This window comes from Canis lupus, chromosome 35 (genome assembly GCF_011100685.1).
Source record: "Canis lupus familiaris isolate Mischka breed German Shepherd chromosome 35, alternate assembly UU_Cfam_GSD_1.0, whole genome shotgun sequence".
In the NCBI taxonomy this organism is placed as follows: domain Eukaryota; kingdom Metazoa; phylum Chordata; class Mammalia; order Carnivora; family Canidae; genus Canis; species Canis lupus.
Window position 1 is genome coordinate 24,544,820 of NC_049256.1, and position 23,182 is coordinate 24,568,001.

The window sequence follows — 23,182 nt, forward strand, 5'->3', positions numbered from 1 at the left end:
AACATCCTGACCTGTAGAGTAGGATTACAATGCAGACATTATAGGGAGTTCTGGGAATTAAATGAGATAATAGATCCTACCTAAAGTGTCTAGTACTATGCCTGGTACAGAGAGGCATTTAATAAATAACTGGGACTATTATGGTAATTATTGTACCTTCAAGGAATGAAGAGGTAAAAAGAGAGTTCAGCACTGAACAAACCAAACTACATACTAGCAAATACCAGTTAGAAAATACTATAGTGGGGTGCCTGGGTGGCTCCAACGGCTAAGTGTCTGCCTTTGGCTCAGGTCATATCCCAGGATCCTGGGATTGGGCCCCACATTGGGCTCCCTGCTCAGTGAGGAGTCTGCTTCTCCCTCTCCCTCTGCCTCCTCACTCCACTCAAGCTCGCTCTCTCTCTTTCTCAAATAAATAGATAAAATCTTTAAAAAAGAAAAGAAAGAGAAAGAAGAAAGAAAGAAGAAAGAAAGAAAGAAAGAAAGAAAGAAAGAAAGAAAGAAAGAAAGAAAGAAAGAAAGAAAGAAAGAAAGAAAGAAAGAAAATAATCTGGTATTATATGAGAGACTCTCAGAAAACTCCTGCATTGATACCCACTCTGAAGGATTCTCCTTCTTCAGAATTTTTCTCCCCTAAGAGAAACAGAGGAAACTAATAGTCTGTAACTCTTAACTATTATTCCAAAGCAAGCACCATAAGGATCTCTATGCCCTTTGCACAAAGACAAACTACATATATGCAGAAAAGGACAATGTAATCCCTGCCAACTCCCTGCATCTATCAAGCAATGAGAATGTGGTATCCTTATTTTGACCTCACAAACTGACAAAATCTGGGTTATAACTTAATATTTATCCAGAAGAACAAACGAATGGAATTCACTAAAATCTTTTTATAAGGAAGAATAATGAAGAAGAATTAAAACAAAAACATGTTAGGAAAACTGTAACAATTAAATCATTGATTATTGTCCTAAAAACAGCCAAGAAGAGGATCCTAATAAACCTAATTTGATAGATTTAAAAGGGAGAAGTCACAGGTTGGAGGCAAAGAATGGGTTGAAAAAGAGTGTCATGGCAATCGGTTAGCTAAGTAGCCCCGTTGATCAAAGACACAAAGAGAAACAACCAGGTGGTGAGAAACTCTAATAAAATAGAATATCAAAGGGAGGACAGCAGAGTTTAACAGCAGTAGAAAATGACTCCAGCGGAAACTCTGAATAGATGTAAGTGTAAAATGAAAAAGTTCTAACACCAAAGAAAATTAGCAAACGCGTTTGGAAACTATCAGCAGCACACCTGGGAGACAAATGGAATTTAAAACAATGACGCTATCTTTGCCTCAAATGAGAGAAGTCACAAAGACTGAGCAAGCCCTGAGCTGTTCAGTACGAGGAGAAAAGGCATACTCATAAGCTAGTTGGTGGGAACAAAAATTGGTCCATTCCAAAAGGTGGGTGGTGGTGCAATGCATCTGAAAGAATGGATGGAAGGGAAGGGCTCATTCATTCATTTAGGATCTCAAGTGAAGAGGAGCATGTTCATCATATTTTTAAGTTCATGATACTTATATTTGGCCCAAACAAAGCTCCTCTCTTATTTATTTATTCCCTTTATCTCTTTCCCACATTCACTGCCTTCTCCTCTACAGGCCACTAAAGGTGTTTGTGCAAAATTATATTATATTGTATGTGTGCATCCTTCATTTATATGAATGATATTGGGTCTCTAGTCTCTTTCTTACTTTTTCTCTCTCAATACTATGTTTTTAGGATTCATTCATGTGTACATCTAGTCTGTATCTTCTAACTGAAGTTTAGTATTCCATGGTCCACCACATTTTAGCAATTCCCTCTCCTGGTGGTTGACCCCTAGATTCTAACACAATGAGACTACTTTGGGATATCAACAGGAATAGGATGGATGGATCACAGTGTATTCAGAAACCTCCTTGGGCTAATCGGAGTCTGATTACTCTCCAGAATGGCTGCACCAGGCACACTCCCCCAAATGTGGATTTCATTATCCCTAAATATCTGAACCTTTGGCATCATCTCGGGTTTAACTCTGTATCAGTCAAAAGATGTAAAGTAACACCTCATCACTTTATTTTGCAGATTTCTGATAATGAGTTTGAGCATATTTTCATATACTTAGAGCCTTACTGGGAATTCTTCTATAAAATGCTAGTTCATATCCTTTCTTCATTCTGTAGTGGGTTTCCTATTTTTTTCAAATTTTTATATTTATTCATGAGAGACACACAGAGAGAGGCAGAGACACAGGCAGAGGGAGAGGCAGTCTCCCAGTAGGGAACCCGATACGGGACTCCATCCCCTGACCCTGGATCACTCCCTGAGCCAAAAGCAGACACTCAATCACTGAGCCACCCAGATATCCCTTCTTTTTTTTCTTTTTCATTTTTTTTTTTTTTTGGTCAATTTCTTCCTATAGGCTGGATAATACTCCCTTGTTGGTTATAAACATTGCAAAGTAATCTCCCAAATTGTCACGTGTCTTCTTTGTCCACAGCATCCTTCATTCACCAGAACTCCTTAGTGGTGATAAAATCATAGTCCTTATTTTTTTTGTCCCTTTAAGCTGCACTTTTGAAGTGTTGTTGGAAGAGTCAGAAAGTGCCACCAATCCCTAGATCACAAAGATATTCTCCTACATTTCTTCTGTTACTTTTATAGTGCTACCTTTCTCATTTAGGCTATTAGGTTATGTAAAGCCTATTTTTATGTTGAGGTATATGAGTTTTTAGATATGGGTAAAAGCATTCATTAGTTATATCCTTTTGGCAGTCAGTAATTTAACTATCTTTTGGAAATGACTCCAAATACAGAGATGCTCTTAAGCACAAGCATGATAGGTTAATTTAATTTTTATTTTAAAGTTTTTATTTTAATTCAAGTTAGTCAATATAAAGTGTTACATTAGTTTCAGGTATACAATACAGAGACAACAGCTGGAGCTCTTCACCACAAGTGCCCTCCACCTCCATCACCTATTTCCCCCATCCCCCCACTGACCTCCCCTCTGATCAAACCATCAGTTTGATTTCTATAGTTAAGAGTCTCTTTGTTGGTTTCTCTCTCTCTCTCTCTCTCTCTCTCACTTCCCTTTGCTCATTTTTTAAGTTCCACATATGAGTGAGAGCATATGGTATTTGTCTTTCTCTGACTGACTTATTTCCCTCAGCATTATACTCTCTAGCTCCATCCATACCATTGTATATGGTAAGCTTTCATCCTTTTTACAGCTGAATAATATTCCATTGTGCATACACACACACACACACACACACACACACGTATATATACATATGTCTTCTTTATCCATTCATCTATCAATAGACACTAGGCTGCTTCCATAATCTGGCTATTGTAAGCAATGCTGCAGCAAACATAGAGGTGCATATATCTTTTCAAATTAGTATTTTCATATTCTCTGGTAAATATCCAGTAATGGAATTACTGGATCAAATGGTAATTCTATGTTTTATTTTTTGAGGAACCTCTATATTTTTCTCCACAGTAGCTGCACCAGTTTGCACTCCCACCAGCAGTGCATGAGGGCTACATCTTCTCCAACACCTGTTCCTTGTTGTTTTTGATTTCAGCTGTTGTAACAGGTATGAGGTGGTACCCCATTGTGGTTCTGATTTGCATTTCCCTGATAATTAGTGATATTGCACATCTTTTTATGTGTCTGTTGGCCATCTGGATGTCTTCTGCCCATTTTATTTGGATTATTTGTTTTTTGTGTGTGCTGAGTTGTGTAAGTTCTTTATATATTTTGGATACTAATCCTTAATCAAATATGTCATTTGAAAATATCTTCTCCCATTCTGTAGGTTGACTTTTAGTTTTGTTGACTCTTTCCTTTGCTGTGCAGAAGTTTATTATTTTGATGTAGTCCCAATAGTTTATATTTTCTTTTGTTTCCCTTACCTCAGGAGACATGTCTAGAAAGAAGTTGCTAAGTAAGGCTGATGTCAAAGAGGTTGCTGCCTGCATCCTCCTCTAGGATTTTGATGGTTTCTTGTCTCACATTTAGGTCTTTAATTCATTTTGAAATTGTGCATTGTGTAATTTAGTAGTCCACTTTATTTCTTCTGTATGTTGCTGCCTAGTTTTCCCAACATCATTTGTTGGAGAGGCCATCTTTCTCCCATTGGATATTCTTTTCTGCTTTGTTGAAGATTAACTGACCATAGAATCGTGGGTTTATTTCTGTTTTTTTTTTTATTCTCTTCTTTTGATCTCTGTGTCTATTTTTGTGCCCACAGTTTTATTTTAGATGGCAAAAGTAACACTACAAACAGCCTAAATTCCAACAACAGGGAAATGGCTTAAGGAAGTTATTTAAGTTAGTATTTAACGTAAACATACTTCCAAATTTTGTATGTATAGAATCTGACATAATATGACTAATGTCATAATACTAATAAAAGAAAATACACAAAAATATATAATATATAGAGGGGCGCCTGGATGGTGCAATTGGTCAAGTGTCCAGCTCTTGGTTTTGGCTCGGATTGTGATCTCAGGGTCATGGGATCGAGCCCTGCATTGCAGTCGGTGTTCAGCGAACAGTCTGCTTAAGACTCTCTCTCCCGGGATCCCTGGGTGGCGCAGCGGTTTGGCGCCTGCCTTTGGCCCAGGGCGCGATCCTGGAGACCCGGGATCGAATCCCACGTCGGGCTCCCGGTGCATGGAGCCTGCTTCTCCCTCTGCCTGTGTCTCTGCCTCTCTCTCTCTCTCTCTCTGTGACTATCATGAATAAATAAAATCTTTAAAAAAAAAAAAAAGACTCTCTCTCCCTCTCCCTCTACCCTTGCCCCTGTGCACTCTCTCTCCCAAATAAATAAATCTAATACATATATATGCATATATATCAAATAATTATAATTATTATAAAAAGATGACTGGAAGATGGAACAACTAGATAGAAGATCAGCAAGAAACAGAAGAGAGAGAGTCATATTATGTCAGATTCTATACATACAAAATTTGGAAGTATGTTTACGTTAAATACTAACTTAAATAACTTCCTTAGCCATTTCCCTGTTGTTGGAATTTAGGCTGTTTGTAGTGTTACTTTTTGCCATCTAAAATATCTAGTTGATAGCAAGAAACAGAAGATTTGAACAACATTATACACCAACTAGACACAACAACATATACAGAACACCCCACTCAACTGTAACAGAACATACACTTGTCTCAGCTACATGTGGAATATTCTCCAGCATAGGCCATATGTTAGGCAATAAGGCAAGTTCAATAAATTTGAAAGGATTAAAGTCATATAGAGTATGTTCTCTGACCACGATGAAATGAAAGTAGACATCAGTAAAGGAAGAAAGATGAGAAATTCACAAATATGTAGAAATCAAGTAACAAACTTATAAATACAAATGGTTTAAAGAAAAAAAATCACAAGAAAAAATAGGAAATACTTTAAGATAAATAGAAACAAAAACATAACATGCCAAAATGTGGCCAAAACTGTATAAAATGAAATTTTTACCTGTACACACCTATATTAAAAAACAAAGATCTTAAATAAAGAACCAAACCTTCTACCTCAAGATACTAGAAAAAGAAGAGCAAACTAAACCCAAAGCAAGCATAGGGGAGGCAGTAATAAAAAAAAAATTGGAGCCAAAATAAATTGAGAACAGGAAAACAAGAGAAAAATCAATGAGAACAAAAGTTAGTTCTTGAAATAATTAACAAAATTTACAAACTTTTAGTTTGACTGACCAAAAAAAAAAAAAAAAAAAAAAAAAAGAGGAGACTGAAATTACTAAAACCAGGAATGAAAAAGGAGACTGATTTACAGAAATATATATATTTAGATAGATAGATAGATAGATAGATAGATAGATAGATAGATGATAGATAGATAGAATACTATGAACATTGTATATCAACAAATTATATAACCCAGATGAAATGGAGAGATTTCTAGAAAGTAACAAATTAGCAGAACCAGCTCAAGAAGAAATAGAATATCCAAGTGGGTCCATAACAAATTAACAAGATTGGGCCAATAATCAAAAAACTTCCCACAGAGACTAGGTAAGGCCCCGATGGTTTCACTGGTGAATTTGACCAAATGTTTAATGAAGAATCAATACCAATAATTCACAAACTCTCCCAATAAATAGAAAGGAACACTTCCCACCTCATGGTATGAGGGTAATATTACCCTGATACTGAAACCAGACAAAGATATCACATATATGAAGCACCTGGGTGGCTCAGTGATTAAGCACCTGCCTTTGGCTCAGGTCATGATTCTGGGGTCCTGGGATCGAGTCCTGTATCAGGCTCCCCGCAGGGAGCCTGCTTCTCCTCTGCCTATGTCTCTGCTTCTATGTGTCTGTCATGGATAAATAAATATCTTTTTATTAAATTTTTTTTTATGATAGTCACAGAGAGAAAGAGAGAGAGGCAGAGACACAGGCAGAGGGAGAAGCAGGCTCCATGCACCGGGAGCCCGATGTGGGATTCGATCCCGGGTCTCCAGGATCGTGCCCTGGGCCAAAGGCAGGCGCCAAACCGCTGCGCCACCCAGGGATCCCCATAAATATCTTTTTAAAAAAGATATCACACATACACAAATATAGACCAATAGTCCTCAAGAATATAGACATAAAACTCCTTAAAAATATATTAGCAACTACTATTTAGCAATATAAAAAATAATTATTACCATGACCAATTGGGGTTTAGATGAGGTTCAATTTTCAAAAGATATAAGACTGGCTCAATATTTGAAAATCAATCAATATAATACATCACATTAATAGAACAAAGGAGGGAAAACTACATCATCTTCTCGATGTAGAAAAGTCATACAACAAAATCCAACAACCTTTTGTGATTAAAAAAAAAAAAAACCTCTCATAAAATTTAAAAGAAAACTTCCTCAACCTGCTAAAGGGATCCAATAGGGATCCCTGGGTGGCGCAGTGGTTTGGTGCCTGCCTTTGGCCCAGGGCGCGATCCTGGAGACCCGGGATCGAATCCCAAATCGGGCTCCCGGTGCATGGAGCCTGCTTCTCCCTCTGCCTATGTCTCTGCCTCTCTCTCTCTCTGTGTGTGACTATCATAAATAAATAAAAATTAAAAAAAAATAAAGGGATCCAATAAAACCTCCTGGTTAACATCATACTTCATGGTGAAAGACTCGATGCTTCCCCCTAAAATCAGAAATAAGATAAATGTCCCTTCTTGTCACTTCTACCTGGAGGTTCTAGCCAAGGCAACTGGCCAAGAAAATGAAATAAAAGGTATCCAGATTGGAAAGGAAGAAATAAAACTAACTCTATTCAAGACAACATGATCTTGCAAACAGAATAATTCAAGGAACCAACTAATAAACTATTGGATCTAATAAATGGGTTCAGCAAGGTTGTAGGATATAAGGTCATATAAAAAGATAAAGATATCTCCATATGCTAGCAATGAACAATCTGAAAATGAAGTTAAGAAAACAATTCCAGAAAAAATAAGTGGGAAATATCAGAAAGGGAGACAGAACATGAGAGACTCGTAACTCTGGGAAACGAACTAGGGTGGGGTGGAAGGGGAGGTAAGGGGTGGGTGGGGGTGATTGGGTGACGGGCACTGAGGGGGGCACTTGACGGGATGAGCACTGGGTGTTATTCTATATGTTGGCAAATTGAACACCAATAAAAAATAAATTTATATTAAAAAATAAATTTAAAAAATGAATTAAAAAAACAATTCCATTTGCAATGGCATCAAAAATAATAAAATACCTCAGAATAAATTTAACAAAAGTAGTACAAAACTGATATCCTAGAAACTATAAAACACAGTCAATAGAAATTAGAGACAACTTAAAAAACAGAAAGACATCCCATAGTCATGACCAAAAGACTTGTATTGTTAAGATGGCAATAAGCCCCAACTTATCTATAGATTCAATGCAATTCCTACCAAATATCCAGCCCCTTTTTTTCCTCCTCGAAATTGGCAAGCTAATCCTAAAATTCATATGGAAATGCAAGGCACTCAGAAAAGCCATGACAATCTTGACAAATAAAACAAAATTGTATGATTCACATTTCCTGATTTGAAAAACTTACTACAGAGCTATAGTAATCAAAACAATATGCAACTGGCATAAGGATAGACATATAGATCAGTGGAATAGAGAGTCTAGAAATTAACCTTTACATTTATCAACTGATTTTCACCAAGGATGCCAAAATAATTCGGCAGGGAAAGGCTTAGTCCTTTGACAAACAGTATTGCAACAGCCAGATATCCATATGCAGGAGAATGAAGTTGGACCTACACCTCATACAATGTACAAAAATTAACTCAAAATGGATCAAAGAACAAGATGTGAGCTAAGAACTATAAAATTAGAATAAAATGCAAAAGTAAATTTTATGACCTTGGATTAGGCAATGGTTCCTTAGACTATTAGTCTATTTGTATGTCAGTCTAATAAAGTATATTAGTATATTAGATTTAGATATTCTAGGCCTACCCTTTCTTAGACACAAAGGATACAATTTACAAAGAAAAAATAAATAAACTGGACTTCATCAGAATTAAAAATATTGTGTTTTAAAGGACTGCAGTTCAAATGTGAAAAGACAATCCACAGAATGGCAAAAAAATAATTGCAAATCACATATCTAATAACTTGTAGACTTGTATCTCTAATATACAAAGCATTCTTGTATCTTAATAATCAAAGGACTTAATTTTAAAATGGACAAAAGATCTGGATAGATTGCTCCAAAGAAGATAAATAAATATAAATATAAAATGGCCAATGAACACATAAGGAGATGCTCCACATCATTAGTTATAAGGGAAAGGCAAACCGAAGTCCCAGTGAAATACCTTTTCATACCCAGTAGGATGGCTATAATAACAAATATGGACAATGACAAGTGTGGGTGAGGATGTGGAGAAATTGAAGCCCTCATAACTCAGTGGCAGTAATGAAAATGGTACAGTGTTTTGGAAACCAGTTTGGCATCTTCTCAAAAAGCTAAACACAGAGCTACCATATGACCCAGAAATTGTATTTCTAAGTATATAAACAAGTGAAAACATGTCCACACAAAGATTTGTACACAAATGTTCATAGCAGTATCAGCATCATACCTAAAAATGAAAACAACTCAAATCCATCAACTGATGCACGTGCACATGAAATGTGGTCTCTCCATACAAGGGCCATAGTCATAACGTACAAGCCCTGAGAACACAATGCTGAATGAAAGAAGCCAGACACAAGGGCCATGTATTGTATTATTCCAAATATATAAAATATCCAGAATAGGAAAATCCAGAGACAGAAAGTAGATTAGCGGTTGCCAGGGGCTGACGGAAAAGGGGAATGATGAGTGATGACTAATAGTTATAAAGTTTCTTTGTGGGGTAATGAGAATGTTCTGAAATTAGATGGTAGTAATAGCACAACACGTGAAAATACTAAACACCCCTGGACTGCACACAGTAAAATGCTGGATTTTATGGTCCATGAATTGTATGTCAATAAAAAAAGGAGGAAGAGAGGGAGAAGAGGGAGCGGTCAGGGGGAGAGGTAACCATGGTGAAAAATAGAAGGAAAGATAGCAAAGCAGAGGCTATCCTGGGTCATGGGAGTGCCGATGAGGCCTTTCTTCCTTCTACGTCTCTACCTTTGTAATTATGACCATCTATTTTTTTATAATAATGATAATTACAAAACCATCTCAGCTTATATCCCAGGGTGGGACTGCGTGTTGCTTCCTTTTCTTGGGACATGGTATGAAATCACCACAGTACAGGTAGCACTTGGCGGAGGAGTGGGCTCTGTCAAACACAATTTTCATTCTCATGCAGTCTCCTCACTTGATCAAAGGCCAAACTTCACTGGGGCCTGTTGCTCCCAGTCCTCCGCTGACCTTGCTGCCACCTGCTGCCTTGCCTTTCACAGGTCCTCAGCACCAATTCCCAGCTCATCGCTCTGTTTTCCGATTGACCCAACTTCCTACTGGGTGGAAAATCCCTTCTTCCTGCTTCTGTGGTCCCAGGCTCAGGGGACATGTGCAGATTATCTGAGACCTCTGTGTACAAATAATCATACTCTGTGTACCAAGTGCCAAGAATTTAACAAATGTTCACTTGGAGAATTCTTACAACAACCCAATAAAGTAGCTTCTACTGATATTATCTGCATTTGGGGGAACAGAAGTATAAAGAAATTGAAATCTCATCCAAAGTCACTGAATTGTGTGTTTGAGCATCAGGATCTGAACCCAGGCTGTCAGGCCCTGTGTGTCCACTCTTAACCATTTTGCTACCCTGTCTCTCTGTCGGTCTTGTCCAAAAGACAAAGGTTTTATAAAAGATCCTAAGGACCTATAGATATCTAGGTTACACATTCATGAGGATGATAGTGTACTGTCCTTCCACTTATGTAAACACTGTAATAGTGCAAACCATTGATTATTATCAGTTTTCTGCCAAATTAACTTTGCAGTATTTGTACAGCACATGTAACCAGTTCCTGATAACAATGCGATCTATAGGCTTTCTAGACTAGGTCAACTGACATGGGGTGGGGCTTACTGACAAAAGAAGATGGTAAAAAAAAAAAAAAAAAAAGAAGATGGTAGTCCAGACATCCCCTTCAGGGGCATGGGAGGATAAATTTATGGTTAAAGAAATTAGCAACTCCCCCAGAACAGCATTCTACCTTCTTGGGGGTGAATGGAAAAAACATGCACCCTAGTCAGTGACCCCTCTACTCATAGGGGAGCTGGAAGACAGCTGTGCAGGTCAGAGTCTTCTTTAAAAAACTATTTGGAGTTGGTCTCACTAAGACACATGGGGAAGAGTAGCCCTGATATTCTAAACCATAAACATTATATAAAACTTTATTTTTCTTTATAATCAGAACTATTGTTTTAGTTTCCCCAGTATCACTTTTAAGATATGCTAGAGTCATTGCTCATGTTTAAATGGTTTCCTTTTTGTTTTTCTTATATATAGTATTGCTTCTCCTCCTCCTCATTCTTAAGAGACAGCACAGCAGATAAGACTTGGAAGGTTGTGGAACTGAGGCTTCTAGGTGGGGGCTGATAATCCGGACCAGGATGGAACAATAGCTCCAAAGATGTCCATATTCTAATGCCCAGGAACTATAGATTGATTAGGTTATATGGCAAATGGGAATTAAAGTTGCAGATAAAATTAAGGGTGCTAATCAGCTGATCTTAAAGTGGGTAGGATATCCTGGATTATGTGGGTGAGCCCAATATGTATGTCACAAGAGTTCTAAAACCTGGAATCAGAAGACAGAAGAATCAGAGGGAGATGTGACCGCAGAAACAATGGCCATAGAGAGGCAAGGCTTTGACCATGGACAAAGACAGCCTCTAGAAGCTGGAACAGGCAGACGTGGATCCTCCTCCAGAGCTTCCAGAAAAGAACACAGCCCTGCTGACACTATAACTTTAGCAGCAGAGACCCATGCTGGCCTTGTGATCCACAGAACTGTGAACTAGTCTATTTGCATGGTTTTAAGCCGTTATATTTGAGGGAATTTGTTACAGCGGCAAATAGGAAAGTAATGCAGAAAGCCTTGCTTCCCAGATACAAGGGAAAGAACCCACCACAGGGAGAGTAGGTCACAGTGCTGTATGCTGGTGAGTTTGGGTACGCTGATAATGGCAAGTGACCCCTGAATCAAGCCACATGGAAAGCTCTGGCGACCTTGACAGGAACCATATCTGTGCTATGGAAGGACTGAAACTCCACCAGGACACCTATTCCAAGGGGGTCCCCAGTTCTAGGCGTTAGAGGAATTGGAATATGACTTAACCAGGGGACGAAGGTCTAGTAAGGCCTTCTGTGAACACCAGACTGTGTGTGTGAGCATGCACACACAGGGGCTAAGAGCCAAGGCCACAAGTGGTGATCTAGGACAGAGAGGGACACCCCCCGCAGGAGTGAAGCGCTTAAGATCACCAACTCCAATGCTATCTCGAGTATGAAGCTCTCTGTAATCTCCCAGTCTGATAAAATCTGTTCATTATTCCTGTAACAATCATTCTGAAACAGTGTTCCTAACACATTTCCTTTTAAGGATTGTCATAAGTGACTTTTTCTAGGGAAAAAAACCACAATTTTAATAAGTTAGAACAGAAACACACTTATTACTATGACTGAGCCCTTCTTACTCTATATAGGCTTCCTGGGATAGGAGGAAGCAAAAAAGCAGATGTGGAGCCAGCTGACTGAAAATCAGACATAACTTGTAGCCTTTTATCAATGCCCAAAAGAGCTGTGCAATTTGAAGTACTTAATTTCCCAGATAAAAACGTGAGCATTTATCATAATTATCCAGAGGATCATGTATACAATCATCTACCTTCTGTGTCTTCACAGAAAAAATATTCTGAGGACCATTCTACAGTACACAGTATCTATAAGACCCCTCAGAGCTTCCTTGATCCTAGCTGGTCACAGGCTTGTCTCAGCTACCACTTCCTCTAACATCATCTCATTTACCCTGGCTCTTACTCATCTTTAGATCCAGTCCATTTACCCATGCTTGGTTCCCAACAAATATGTGCTGAACAAATGAATAAATGAAGGGAGCTTTTGGAGAAATCTTGTTTGGAATTTACAGTTGTTCATTCTATTTTTAAGAAGTGGGGGGCATCTGGGTGGCTCAGTGGTTGAGCTTCTGTTTTCAGCTCAGGGTGTGATCCTGGGTCCTAGGATTGAGTCCTGCCATGGGCTATCCGCAGGGAACCTGCTTCTCCTTCTGCTTATGTCTCTCCCTCTCTCTGTCTCTGTCTCTCATGTATAAAAAAAATAAAATCTTTAAAAATTAAAAAAAAATTTTTTAAAAGTCCAACTCTACACAGTTTAAAATCAGAATATATCCAAAGCTTCAAGTGTAATTAAAAACAAGTTGACATAAAGGATCCTAGGAACAACAATAGCAGAACATATTTATTAATACTGATGGTATTTACCTAGTTCATCTTGACAGAAGCTGCTTGGGGGGTTGATATACTTCATGGTGCTCACATCTAACTTCCAGTTGTGTTTTGTGCATCTAACAGACCTGCATGGGGAAAAAATTGTACTTAGGTTTGTGAAATGGTAAAAATGAAATTAATCTTACCATGCTTAAGTGCATTATTTTGCAGTGAAACTAAATTAGGGGCTTGAACACCAACTATGTAAAAGGAAAACCATTAGGAGATAATACTTAATAGCCAAGGAAATATATAATCATCATCAGTAGGTTATTTTGAAAAGGCAGATAAAAAATAAAAGTAAATAAAATAAAGAAGGAACGAATTTAAATTCCACATCACAAAATGACACGTGTCAGACGAAGATCAACAGAGCCGAGAGAATAAAGTGGCCTTTGGTTCACTAATTGAGCTCCAACTGGAGCCAACACAAGGGAGGAAAACAGTAATAAAGGCGTGTCTCTGACTTGACCTCTACCACAGTGTACTAAGCTTTGGTTCAGCTCAACTTTTCACTTTTCAAAGATAAAGGATTTTCTTAGAATCTAAAATTTCAGGGCATGGTCACCAGATAAAATAATGCCCAGTTAAATATGAATTTCAGATAAATAGCAAATATTTTAAAAATACATCTCGTGCAGTATTTGAGAGATACTGAAAATTTGCTGTTAATCTGTCATTCAAATGTAACCGAGCATTCTGCATTTTCCATTTGCTAACTCTGCTAAATCTATTCCAAAATGAGAATCAGACTGTGACAAAACAGGATGTATATTGACTTTTTTTTCGTCCATTTCTTACCAGAGCGTTGAAAGGGGTGTGGTAGTTGGGGATGGGGTAGAAACAGTTCTATTTTTCTCAGTGTTTCTAGTGAAGTTGTGTGTGTTTTTTTTCTTTAACAGTTAAAGAATTAAAAAACAACAGCCAAGTATGTCTCACACCGGAAACACTCAGATATTTTTAACTAAAAATGTCCGTTTTAACATGTAAGTGAACTAGACTGATTTTTTTCAAGCTTCATTCTATCTAGAATTTTAAAATATTTTTTTTCTAGAAATAAAGCAAAAAGCATCTGCCACACTTCGATTTATGGTGGATTATTCTATGACATCTCCTTTCTTATCAGTGAGTAGCTGACAACCCTCCAAAAATTGAGAGAGAACGTTACAGATGCAGCTCTTCCACATGCTGGGCCATTTGAGAAGCAACCTAGCAGGACCTGGAATGCTCAGAAGCGGCAGCCAAGCGGGAGAAAACAACAGCTTCACACGCAAGAGAGGGTGTAAAGAATTGTCGAGCTTAAGAAACAAGAGCCACAGCTTATAAGGGCTACAGATCTGGGTTGTATGTGAAGAATAAAAATGCCTGAGGTGGAGAGAGGAGAAGAGGTAGGTCAGCATTCTTGAACACCTCCTGGAAGTGAGTGATTTTGCTGGTGAATCACTGCACAGAGAACTGAGTAGAGCAGCCAAATTTGGAGAAGTGGCTGGGGGAGAGCCCTGCAGAAGTTTCTCTGGGGACTCGGTTCCAACAAGTAAATGCTTGGGGAGCTGGATCTAGGAACAGGGGGGAGGAGTTCAGGTGTAGGAGAGCTAAGAGGGCTCGGGGAGGAGGGGGTGGAGGCCCAAACACCATAAGACATTTGTCCAGGTCACTGAACTGGTAGGCCTGCAGCTGGCCTTCTAACTGGGGCGGGGGTGCGGTGGGGGTGGGGGCAGATTATGCTCTCCATCACAAAGCTGTGACATTCCTTAAATGACTGGCTAAGTGGGCACTGTGTGAAGGAGAGGAGGGAGGGGAAGAAGAGAAGAAAAGCAGAGTCTCCCAACTGCAACAGTCACAAGACTCCAACAGCTGTGAGTGCCAGAAAAAGGTCACCTGCGACAAAACCACACATGTCTGAGGTCCCCCTCACTGGATCCACTGAGAAAAGGGGAGGGAATCAAGATAGAGCTGTCAGCAAATTATTAAGAAGTGGTTCTTCTAGAGCACAGCTGTCAGCTAAAAGTATATTCCATGTAATACTTGGAACACATTTATACTAAAAATAGGCTCACTGTTCATCTGAAATGCAAATTTAGAGGGAATCCTTGTATTTTAATTTTCCCAACCTAGCAATGTTATCTGAGGAGCCAAGCAAGCTACAGATGCAACAGTGATTAAGACTTTAAAAAATCTAACAATATGGAGGTTGGGCCCTGAGACTGAATATTCTTTGAAGCAGAATGGTGTGCAGCCGTGAGAGCATCCTCACATCTAGTGTGGCTTTCTGTACACATAGCAGGCGCTTTGGAACTGCTGCCCAGCTCCATCTGGGTATGCTAGCCCTAAACTGTCCACAAGTGACCTGACAAGACTGACAACACACAACACAGTGCAAGGAAAAAGCCCAAGATGGGCATGTTTGAAACCACACAGGTCAACTTAGCATGCACAAAACCACCCTGCTCTGTCACTGCCCTTATGCCGTGGAGGTATGAGTTTAATAGGCAGGTTTAATCAAGGGGCCGGGGCCTCAGCACTGGTTCTTCCAAGAAGTGATCAGAAGAGCTGCTGTTCAGGGCAGGAACTGTTGAGGGACTTTTACTTTTGTTTATTAATCACAATGAGGCTGGCCAGGGAAATTGTACCTGCTCTCCGGTAGGGTCTGGAAAAGTGCCCCAACCCAATACACACACTACAGGGGCAATGGGATGAGACCTAGGGGAGGCTTGAATGTCTGAATACAAAAGCAGGCCAATGCACATCCAAACACTCACTCACACACATAGACACACATGCCCTAAAGCTTCAGTGTCTATCAAGCTAGAGATAAATCTCAGAATTCTCACAATCGAAATGCACACTAAGAGGTGCTACACTTGTCCTTGGGGTAGTTTTGGAGGCTTGACCCAGGCTGGGGTGAAAATTAGAGGAGAATTAAGAAAAGATCATAACATTTTGTGATCAGAGAGATGTCCTAAGTGAGCACAAGTAAATATTACCAATTTACTAAGGGGAAGTGATTTGTTGAATGATTTGCTTAAAATTTCTCATGAGCACATTTCCTGCCCAAATCTAGCTGTAAGAGGGGTCTCCAGTGAGAAGGCAAAAGAAGCCGTCAGTACCTTCCATCTAAATCCTCGATGTCTTTTATGAACAGGCCTCCTTGATGCTTGCACATATTCTTGCATGCCCGCAGGTGATTCTTATTCTTGTAGAGGATGTAATCTTTGCCAGTGTTCTTATTTCGAAAAAAATTGATTCCTTCCTTCAGATTGGCAACTTCAATGGGTGACAGATGCAAGAGGATCTCTGTTGTTTGTTCGATGCTACAAAGAGGCAAACCATTGGAGTGGAAAATCAGTAATGTTAAGTGTTAAGAGATAATCACTTGGAACCGACAGCTCAAAACCTCTTCTTTACTACAATACTTTGAAGCCCCTCCCTCCAAGTATCCAGGCGTGGTGGCTATCTGATGTGCACTTTCTGCCCTCCTTTATGTGTAGGACCTACTTGCTGAATGTGGGTCTCTGCCTTCCCAGAGAATGAAGAAAGCCCCTGTTACTTGCCTGCCCATAGTCTGCTGCTGCCTCTCCCTGGGGGATGTGGAAAGGATGATAGTGGCTCTCTCAGCTTCTGTTGCTCATTTGCTCCCACAAAGTGTACAAGGGAGAGTGTGTACCCCAGCTCACTATCAATTCCGTTGAACCACTTCCTCCCTCTGCCACACCTCCTTCCAAAACAACTCTATTCACCTCTAAAAACCCCCTCTGCTCTCCCCCACCTCTGTACTCTAGCATTTGGACCTGATGCTTCTGCCAATGACAGAGTTCCTCCCCTTTTGCCGCTGAGGGTCACACTTTAGGTTCAAATATAACTCAGTCCCTTCCCCTCTGCCCTGCCTTTGCCTTGGTTCAAAGGCTTGCCTCTGAAGCTATCCCCAGGACAAGTTTAGCACCTCTTAATTTGCATTCCTATCTATAAAACATTAAAACCTCATGCCCAGCAGGGTCCCCTGTTTACTTACATGTAGATGCTTTTTAAAATAACCTCTATCTTCTCCATGTTTCTCTCCCCATCACTTAGCAGACTGTCTATCCCAGGGTATGTCTTTACTAACTAGCTATTTAATGAATTAACCCTCTCACTGTACTTAATCTGAATAATTTATACATAAAGAACATGCCAGCAGCAAAAGAAGCATTTGACTCTTTCATATTTGTTTCAGACCCCAATTTCTTTTTTTTTTATTTTTTTATTTTATTTTTTTTTATTTATGATAGTCACACAGAGAGAGAGAGAGAGAGGCAGAGGCACAGGCCGAGGGAGAAGCAGGCTCCATGCACCGGGAGCCCGATGTGGGATTTGATCCCAGGTCTCTAGGATCACGCCCCGGGCTAAAGGCAGGCGCCAAACCGCTACGCCACCCAGGGATCCTCAGACCCCAATTTCTAAACAAACTCTATTTATGATGCTACTCTGAAGCATAACAGAATATAATTTTTGCCAAGAGAAGTTCTAAAATATCTTTTTGCATATGTCACATATATTTTTGCATGGTATGAAATCTGGGTGCATGCTGCTTAATCTTACACTCCATCCCAAACCAAAAGTGGTCAAGATTCCCTTCACGTATTAACTTAAAACTGATTTAGCTCAAGTACGTTTGTGGCATTTTCACTTTCATTTTAGACATTCTGCAAATTTCTTAAATGGGAAATAAAAGTAATTTTTAAAAACACACCAAGATAGAGAATAATAGGTAAGGTATTTCCAAGTTTAAACTGATAAAGTATAGCTATATAATTAAATATGATTCACTTTTTTAAAGAAGATTCTCATTGTCACTTCTGTCCCAAATTCTTGGTAATTATATTCACAACAGATCTCAATATTTCCAAAAATATTTGTTAAGTGATTTGATAGGAAAGAATCTACTCTAGGCCTTATGAATTTTTTTTAACTTTGTTCTTATGAGTACAAATACCTAACATCAAGCCACAGTAAACTCTGACACAATTCCTAGGATAATTAGTCTAAAAGTGTAAAAGGAAAGCTTCTTTAAATATTTTGTTTTACTTGATTGAATGAACCGCTTGGCCAGTTTTGTGTTAGATTCTAAGGCTTTCCATGCACCACGTAAAGCAGGTTGAACGAACTACATCTTTGTTTACTAGTTCTTTGAGAAATCACATTGGAATCTAAGGCAAAAGGAAAAAATGTGGGACACCTGGGTGGCTTAGTGGTTGAGCCTCTGCCTTTGGTTCAGGTGGTGATCCCAGGGTCCTGGGATGGAGTCCCTCATCAAGCTCCCCGCAGGGAGCCTGCTTCTCCCTCTGCCTATGTCTCTCTCTGTGTGTGTGTGTGTGTGTGTGTGTGTGTGTGTGTGTGTGTGTCTCATGAATAAATAAATAAAATCTTTAAAAAAAATCAATAGGCAATATGACCAGGACAACTACAATACTGAAGGGAAAGCAGCACTCACTCTTAAAGGGCTCACATACAGACTCACTTGACCTGGAAACCAGCATAAAAATACCAGATTTAGAAGTGCACAGACCACTGGTGAAGGAGACCCACTTAGTAAACTTGGAGTACACGCCAGAGAGGCAGGCGGTAGCTGGGCCCCTCCCTGGGGACTGAACACATTGGCAGCATCAGCTTTTGCTCTTATTCTGCCCCATGGGTACCAGTTAGGAATCCTCCCTCTGGACTCAACACAAGGAGGTGCACCCTGCTGGGGGCACCACACAACCCTGCACCTTGGCAAGGCTCATACCAATAGGACATTGATCCCAACCACCAGCACGCACACAGCAATCCTCCCTGGGCCTGTCATCCAGCTGGGCTGGAAAACAGCTCTGCCCACTGGCATACTTGCAGAGGTCCTGGCCAGGCTTGCATCCAGCCACAGGCACACTTAGGGAAGTCAGAACTCTATAACGAGAGAGCAGCCCACTCAGAGACACCACTGAAGCACCTGATTGTGGTGTCAAAGGAGATTGTGCTACTGGTCCCCACAGGACATCTCCTACATAAAGCCATTCTTTCAAGACTGGGAGGCATAACTGAACTAGTACCTAGAAATAAGCACAAAGAGTTGGGCAAAATAAGGAGACAGAGATTATGCTCCAAAGAAAGGAACAAGACAAAACCTCAGAGAAAGAACTAAAAATGGAGACAAGCAATCTATCTAATAAAGAATTTAAAGTAATGGTCAAAAAGATGCTTACCAAATTTGGGAGAAGAATAGTTGAACACAGTGAGAACTTCAAAATAAAAAAATAGACAATATAAGAAAGTACCAATCAGAGTTGGAACAAAAATGAAGAAAACACTAGAGGGAATAAATAGCAGATTAGATGATAGTAGTAGATTAGTTATCTGGAAAAATAGATCAGTTATCTGGAAGGCAGAGTATACAAAAAAAAAAGAAACTTTAAAAAATGAGGGCAGTTTAAAGGACCTTTGGGACAATATCAAGTGCACTAGCATTCACATTATAGGGATTCCAGAAGAAGAAAAGAGAGAAAAAGTTACAGAAAACTTATTTGAAAAATAATAGTTGGAAACTTCCCTAACCCAGGGAAGGAACAGACATCCAGGCCCAAGAAGCACCGAGTCTGAACAAGATAAGCGAAGAGATCCACATCAGGATATATAATGTCAAAGGTTAAAGATAAGGAATCACAAAGGTAACAAGAAAAAAGAAGATTAGTTATGTATCAGGAACTGCAGAAACTTTGCAGGCCAGAGGAGAGTAGCATATATATTTAAAGTACTGAAAAGAAAAAAAGCTTATAACCAAGAATACTTTAACCAGCAGTGTTATCATTGAGACTTGAAGGGAGATAGAGTTTCCCAGACAAGCAAAAACTAAAGGAGCTCATCACCATGAAGCTAGATTTACAGGAAATATTAAAGAAGCTCCTTTAAAGTGGAAAAGAAAAGGCCATAATTAGAAATAATCAAATGTATGAAAGAAAAAAAAATCTCACTAGTAAAGACAAACATATGGTAAAAGTAGTGGATCAACCACTAATAAAGCTAATAATATAAAGCTTTAAAGATAAAAGTAGTAAAATAAATTATATCTACAATAATTAAAGGATACACAAAATATAAAAATATAAAATATGATGTCAAAAATATAAAATGTAGAGAGAGTTAGTAAAAATGTAGTGCTTTCAGAATGAGTTGAAACTTAAGTGAATACAGGGGTACCTGGGTGGCTCAGTGGTTGAGCATTTGCCTTTGGCTCCGGTCGTGATCCTGGGTCCTGGGATTGAGTCCCACATCAGGCTCCCAGGAGGGAGCCTGCTTCTCTTTCTGCCTCTGTCTCTGCCTCTCTCTGTGTGTCTCTCATGAATAAATAGATAAAATCTTTAGCGTAAAAAAACCTTAAATGACTACAAGCTAAAAATACACTGCTACATACATAAGTTGCTGTATAGGAACCTCATAGTAACCACAAACCAAAAACCTAAGAATAGATACACAAAAAATTCAAAGAGAGGCATCCAAACCTAACCCCAGAAGTTATTTACTTATATCTGAGGACATGTAGTTTTTGGAGAGGTTTTTTGTTGTTGTTGTTATTGTTGTTGTTGTTATTAAGGAAAAGTTAAAAGTGAGTATTAGCCAAGGAGATACACAGATGGCAAATAATCATATTAAAAGATATTCAACATCATCTTTAGTTTGGAACTGAAAATTAAAACAAAGATGAGATACTACTACAGACCTATTAGAATGGCTAAGAACCAAAAGCCTGACAATATTAAATGATGGTGAGAATGTACAGCAACAAGAACTCTAATTCACTTCTGGTGACAAGAAAAAATTATACAGCCATTTTGGAACTCAGTTTTACGGTTTCTCACAAAGCTAAACACAGTCATACCATATGATCCAGCAATCACTCTCTAAGGTATTTACCAAACTGATTTGAAAACATGTCCAGGGGCACCTGGGTCACTCAGTGGTTGAACGCCTGCCTTTTGCTCAGAACATGATCCCGGGGTCCTGGGATCAAGTCCCACATCAGGCTCCCCACAGGGAGCCTGCTTCTCCCTAAGCCTATGTCTCTGCCTCTCTCTCTCTGTGTCTCTCATGAATAAATAAATAACATCTTTTTAAAAAGGAAACATGCCCATGCAAAAACCTGCATAGAAACGTTTATAGCAGGACATCTGGGTAGCTCAGCTGGTTTGGTGTCCAACTCTTGATTTCAGATCATGTCATGATCTCAGAGTTGTGAGATAAAGCCCTGCACCGGCTCTGCTTTCAGTTTGGAGAGTACTTGGAATTTTCTCTCCTTCTGCCTCTCCCCACATTTATACATGTATTCATTCTCTCTAAATAAATAAATAAACAAAAAAATTTTAAAGAAATGTTTACAGCAGCTTTATTAATAATTGCCTAAATGTGGAAGGAACCATGATGTCCTTCAATAAGTGAATAGAATAAACTGTGGTGCATCCAGACAATGGAATAACATGCAGTGATAAAAAGAAATTAGCGAATAGCTTCAGAGTTCCAGTTTCCAGCCCAGCATCTAAGCAGCTTGGAAACCGTTGCTCTTCTCCTAGTAAGAAGAAAAAAGCTGAATAAAATGAAAATCAACAAGTCTTCTTATAGTCATCAGAGAATTGAGATCATGAGGCAAATGACCACACCCACAACTGGAGAGATAAGAAAATGGCAAATTACTGGAGTAGAAATCCACAAGTAGAAACCTCCCTAGGAACAATACTGGGTTCTTCTTACCCATTACATCAATCCAGCTTTCAACAAAGCAGTACAAGGCCTACTAAAAGGCAAAAACAGAGGTTAAAGAGAGAGAGAGAGTAAATGTCAAAATGAGATTCAGATATGGCAAGAATGTGGTAGTTACCAGACTAGGAATTGAAAAAACAAAAAACAAAAAACAAAACAAAACAAAAAAACTACTAAAATGCTCAGGGCTCAAAAAAAATATATATGCTAAGGGCTCTAACAGAAAAAGTAGACAACATGCAAGAATAGATGAGAAATGTAAATAGAGAGATAGAAGAAATTGTAAGAGATAATCCAAAAGAAATGCTAGAGACTAAAAACACTGTAACAGAAGTGAAGAATGCCTTTGATGAGCACACTAGTAGCCTGGACATGGCTAAGGAAAGAATCTCTGAGCTTGAAGCTTTGCCAGTAGAAACTTCTAAAACTGAAAAGTAAAGAAAAAAGACTGGAAAAAATGAAATGGAATATCCAAGACTTGTGGGAAAACTACAAAAGGTATAACATACATATAATCAGAATACCAGGATGAGAATAAAGAGAGAAAGGAACAAAAAAAATATTTGAAATAAAAATGAGAATTTCTCCCAAATTCATGTTAGACATCAAACTATAGATCCAGGAAGTTCAGAGAACACCAAGCAGGATAAATGCCAAAAAATAACTACACCTAGGCATATGACATTTAAACTGTAGAATATCAAAGATAAAGAAAAAGTCTTGAAAGATGGAGGGAAAAAACCCTTATCTATAGAGGAGCAAAGATGAGAATTACATACTAATTCTTGGAAATTGTGCAAACAAGAAAATAGTAGTGTGAAATATTTAAAGTGTTGAAAGAAAAAGGCCCCCCAATCAGTATTATCCTGCAAAATTATTCTTCAAAAGTGAAGGAAAAATAAAAAAGGAGTAAGTCAAAGTCAAATAAAATCTTTTTCTTAGTTGATATAACAGATAATATTTTGTTCAAAATAATAATAGAAACAATGTATTCAGCCATTTTAGCTTATATATAACTGAAATTAATGACAAGGATACAAGGGAAGGGAGGAAGTAGAAATACTTTGTTATTGCAAGATATCTTTACTACTTGTGAAGTGTTATAGTGTTATTTGAAAGTGGACTTGGATGATCTGTAAACAAATATTGCAGCTCTAGGGAAACCATTAAAGAAGTTTTTAGAATACTATAATTGACATGCTAAGAAAGGAGAGAAAATGGAATCGTATAGAAAGCTCAATTAAGACCACAAAAAGGAAAAAAAGTGGAAGAAAAAGATAGAAACAAATAACAAAAGCAAAGAATAGAAAAGAGGAACAAATATGGTAGTTACTAATTCAACTATATCAATAAATACTTTAAGCATCAAAGGTCTAA

General features: G+C 38.7%; 1 protein-coding gene across 6 annotated transcripts in view; it reads right to left on the reverse strand.

Annotated features, from left to right (window-relative positions):
- Positions 1–23,182, reverse strand: part of LOC488248 (cytidine monophosphate-N-acetylneuraminic acid hydroxylase) — a 143,875-nt gene that overhangs the window by 61,005 nt on the left and 59,688 nt on the right. For 4 of the 6 annotated variants that reach the window (XM_038584299.1, XM_038584298.1, XM_038584303.1 and 1 more), the window contains exons 2-3: positions 16,153–16,356; positions 13,040–13,131 (exon numbers count right to left, since the gene is read on the reverse strand). In XM_038584299.1, the coding sequence (XP_038440227.1) occupies positions 13,040–13,131; positions 16,153–16,356 (296 nt within the window). Of the gene's footprint in view, positions 1–13,039; positions 13,132–16,152; positions 16,357–16,596; positions 16,796–20,251; positions 20,274–23,182 lie in introns of those variants that run through there. The other 2 variants (XM_038584304.1, XM_038584302.1) reach the window with 2 other exon arrangements.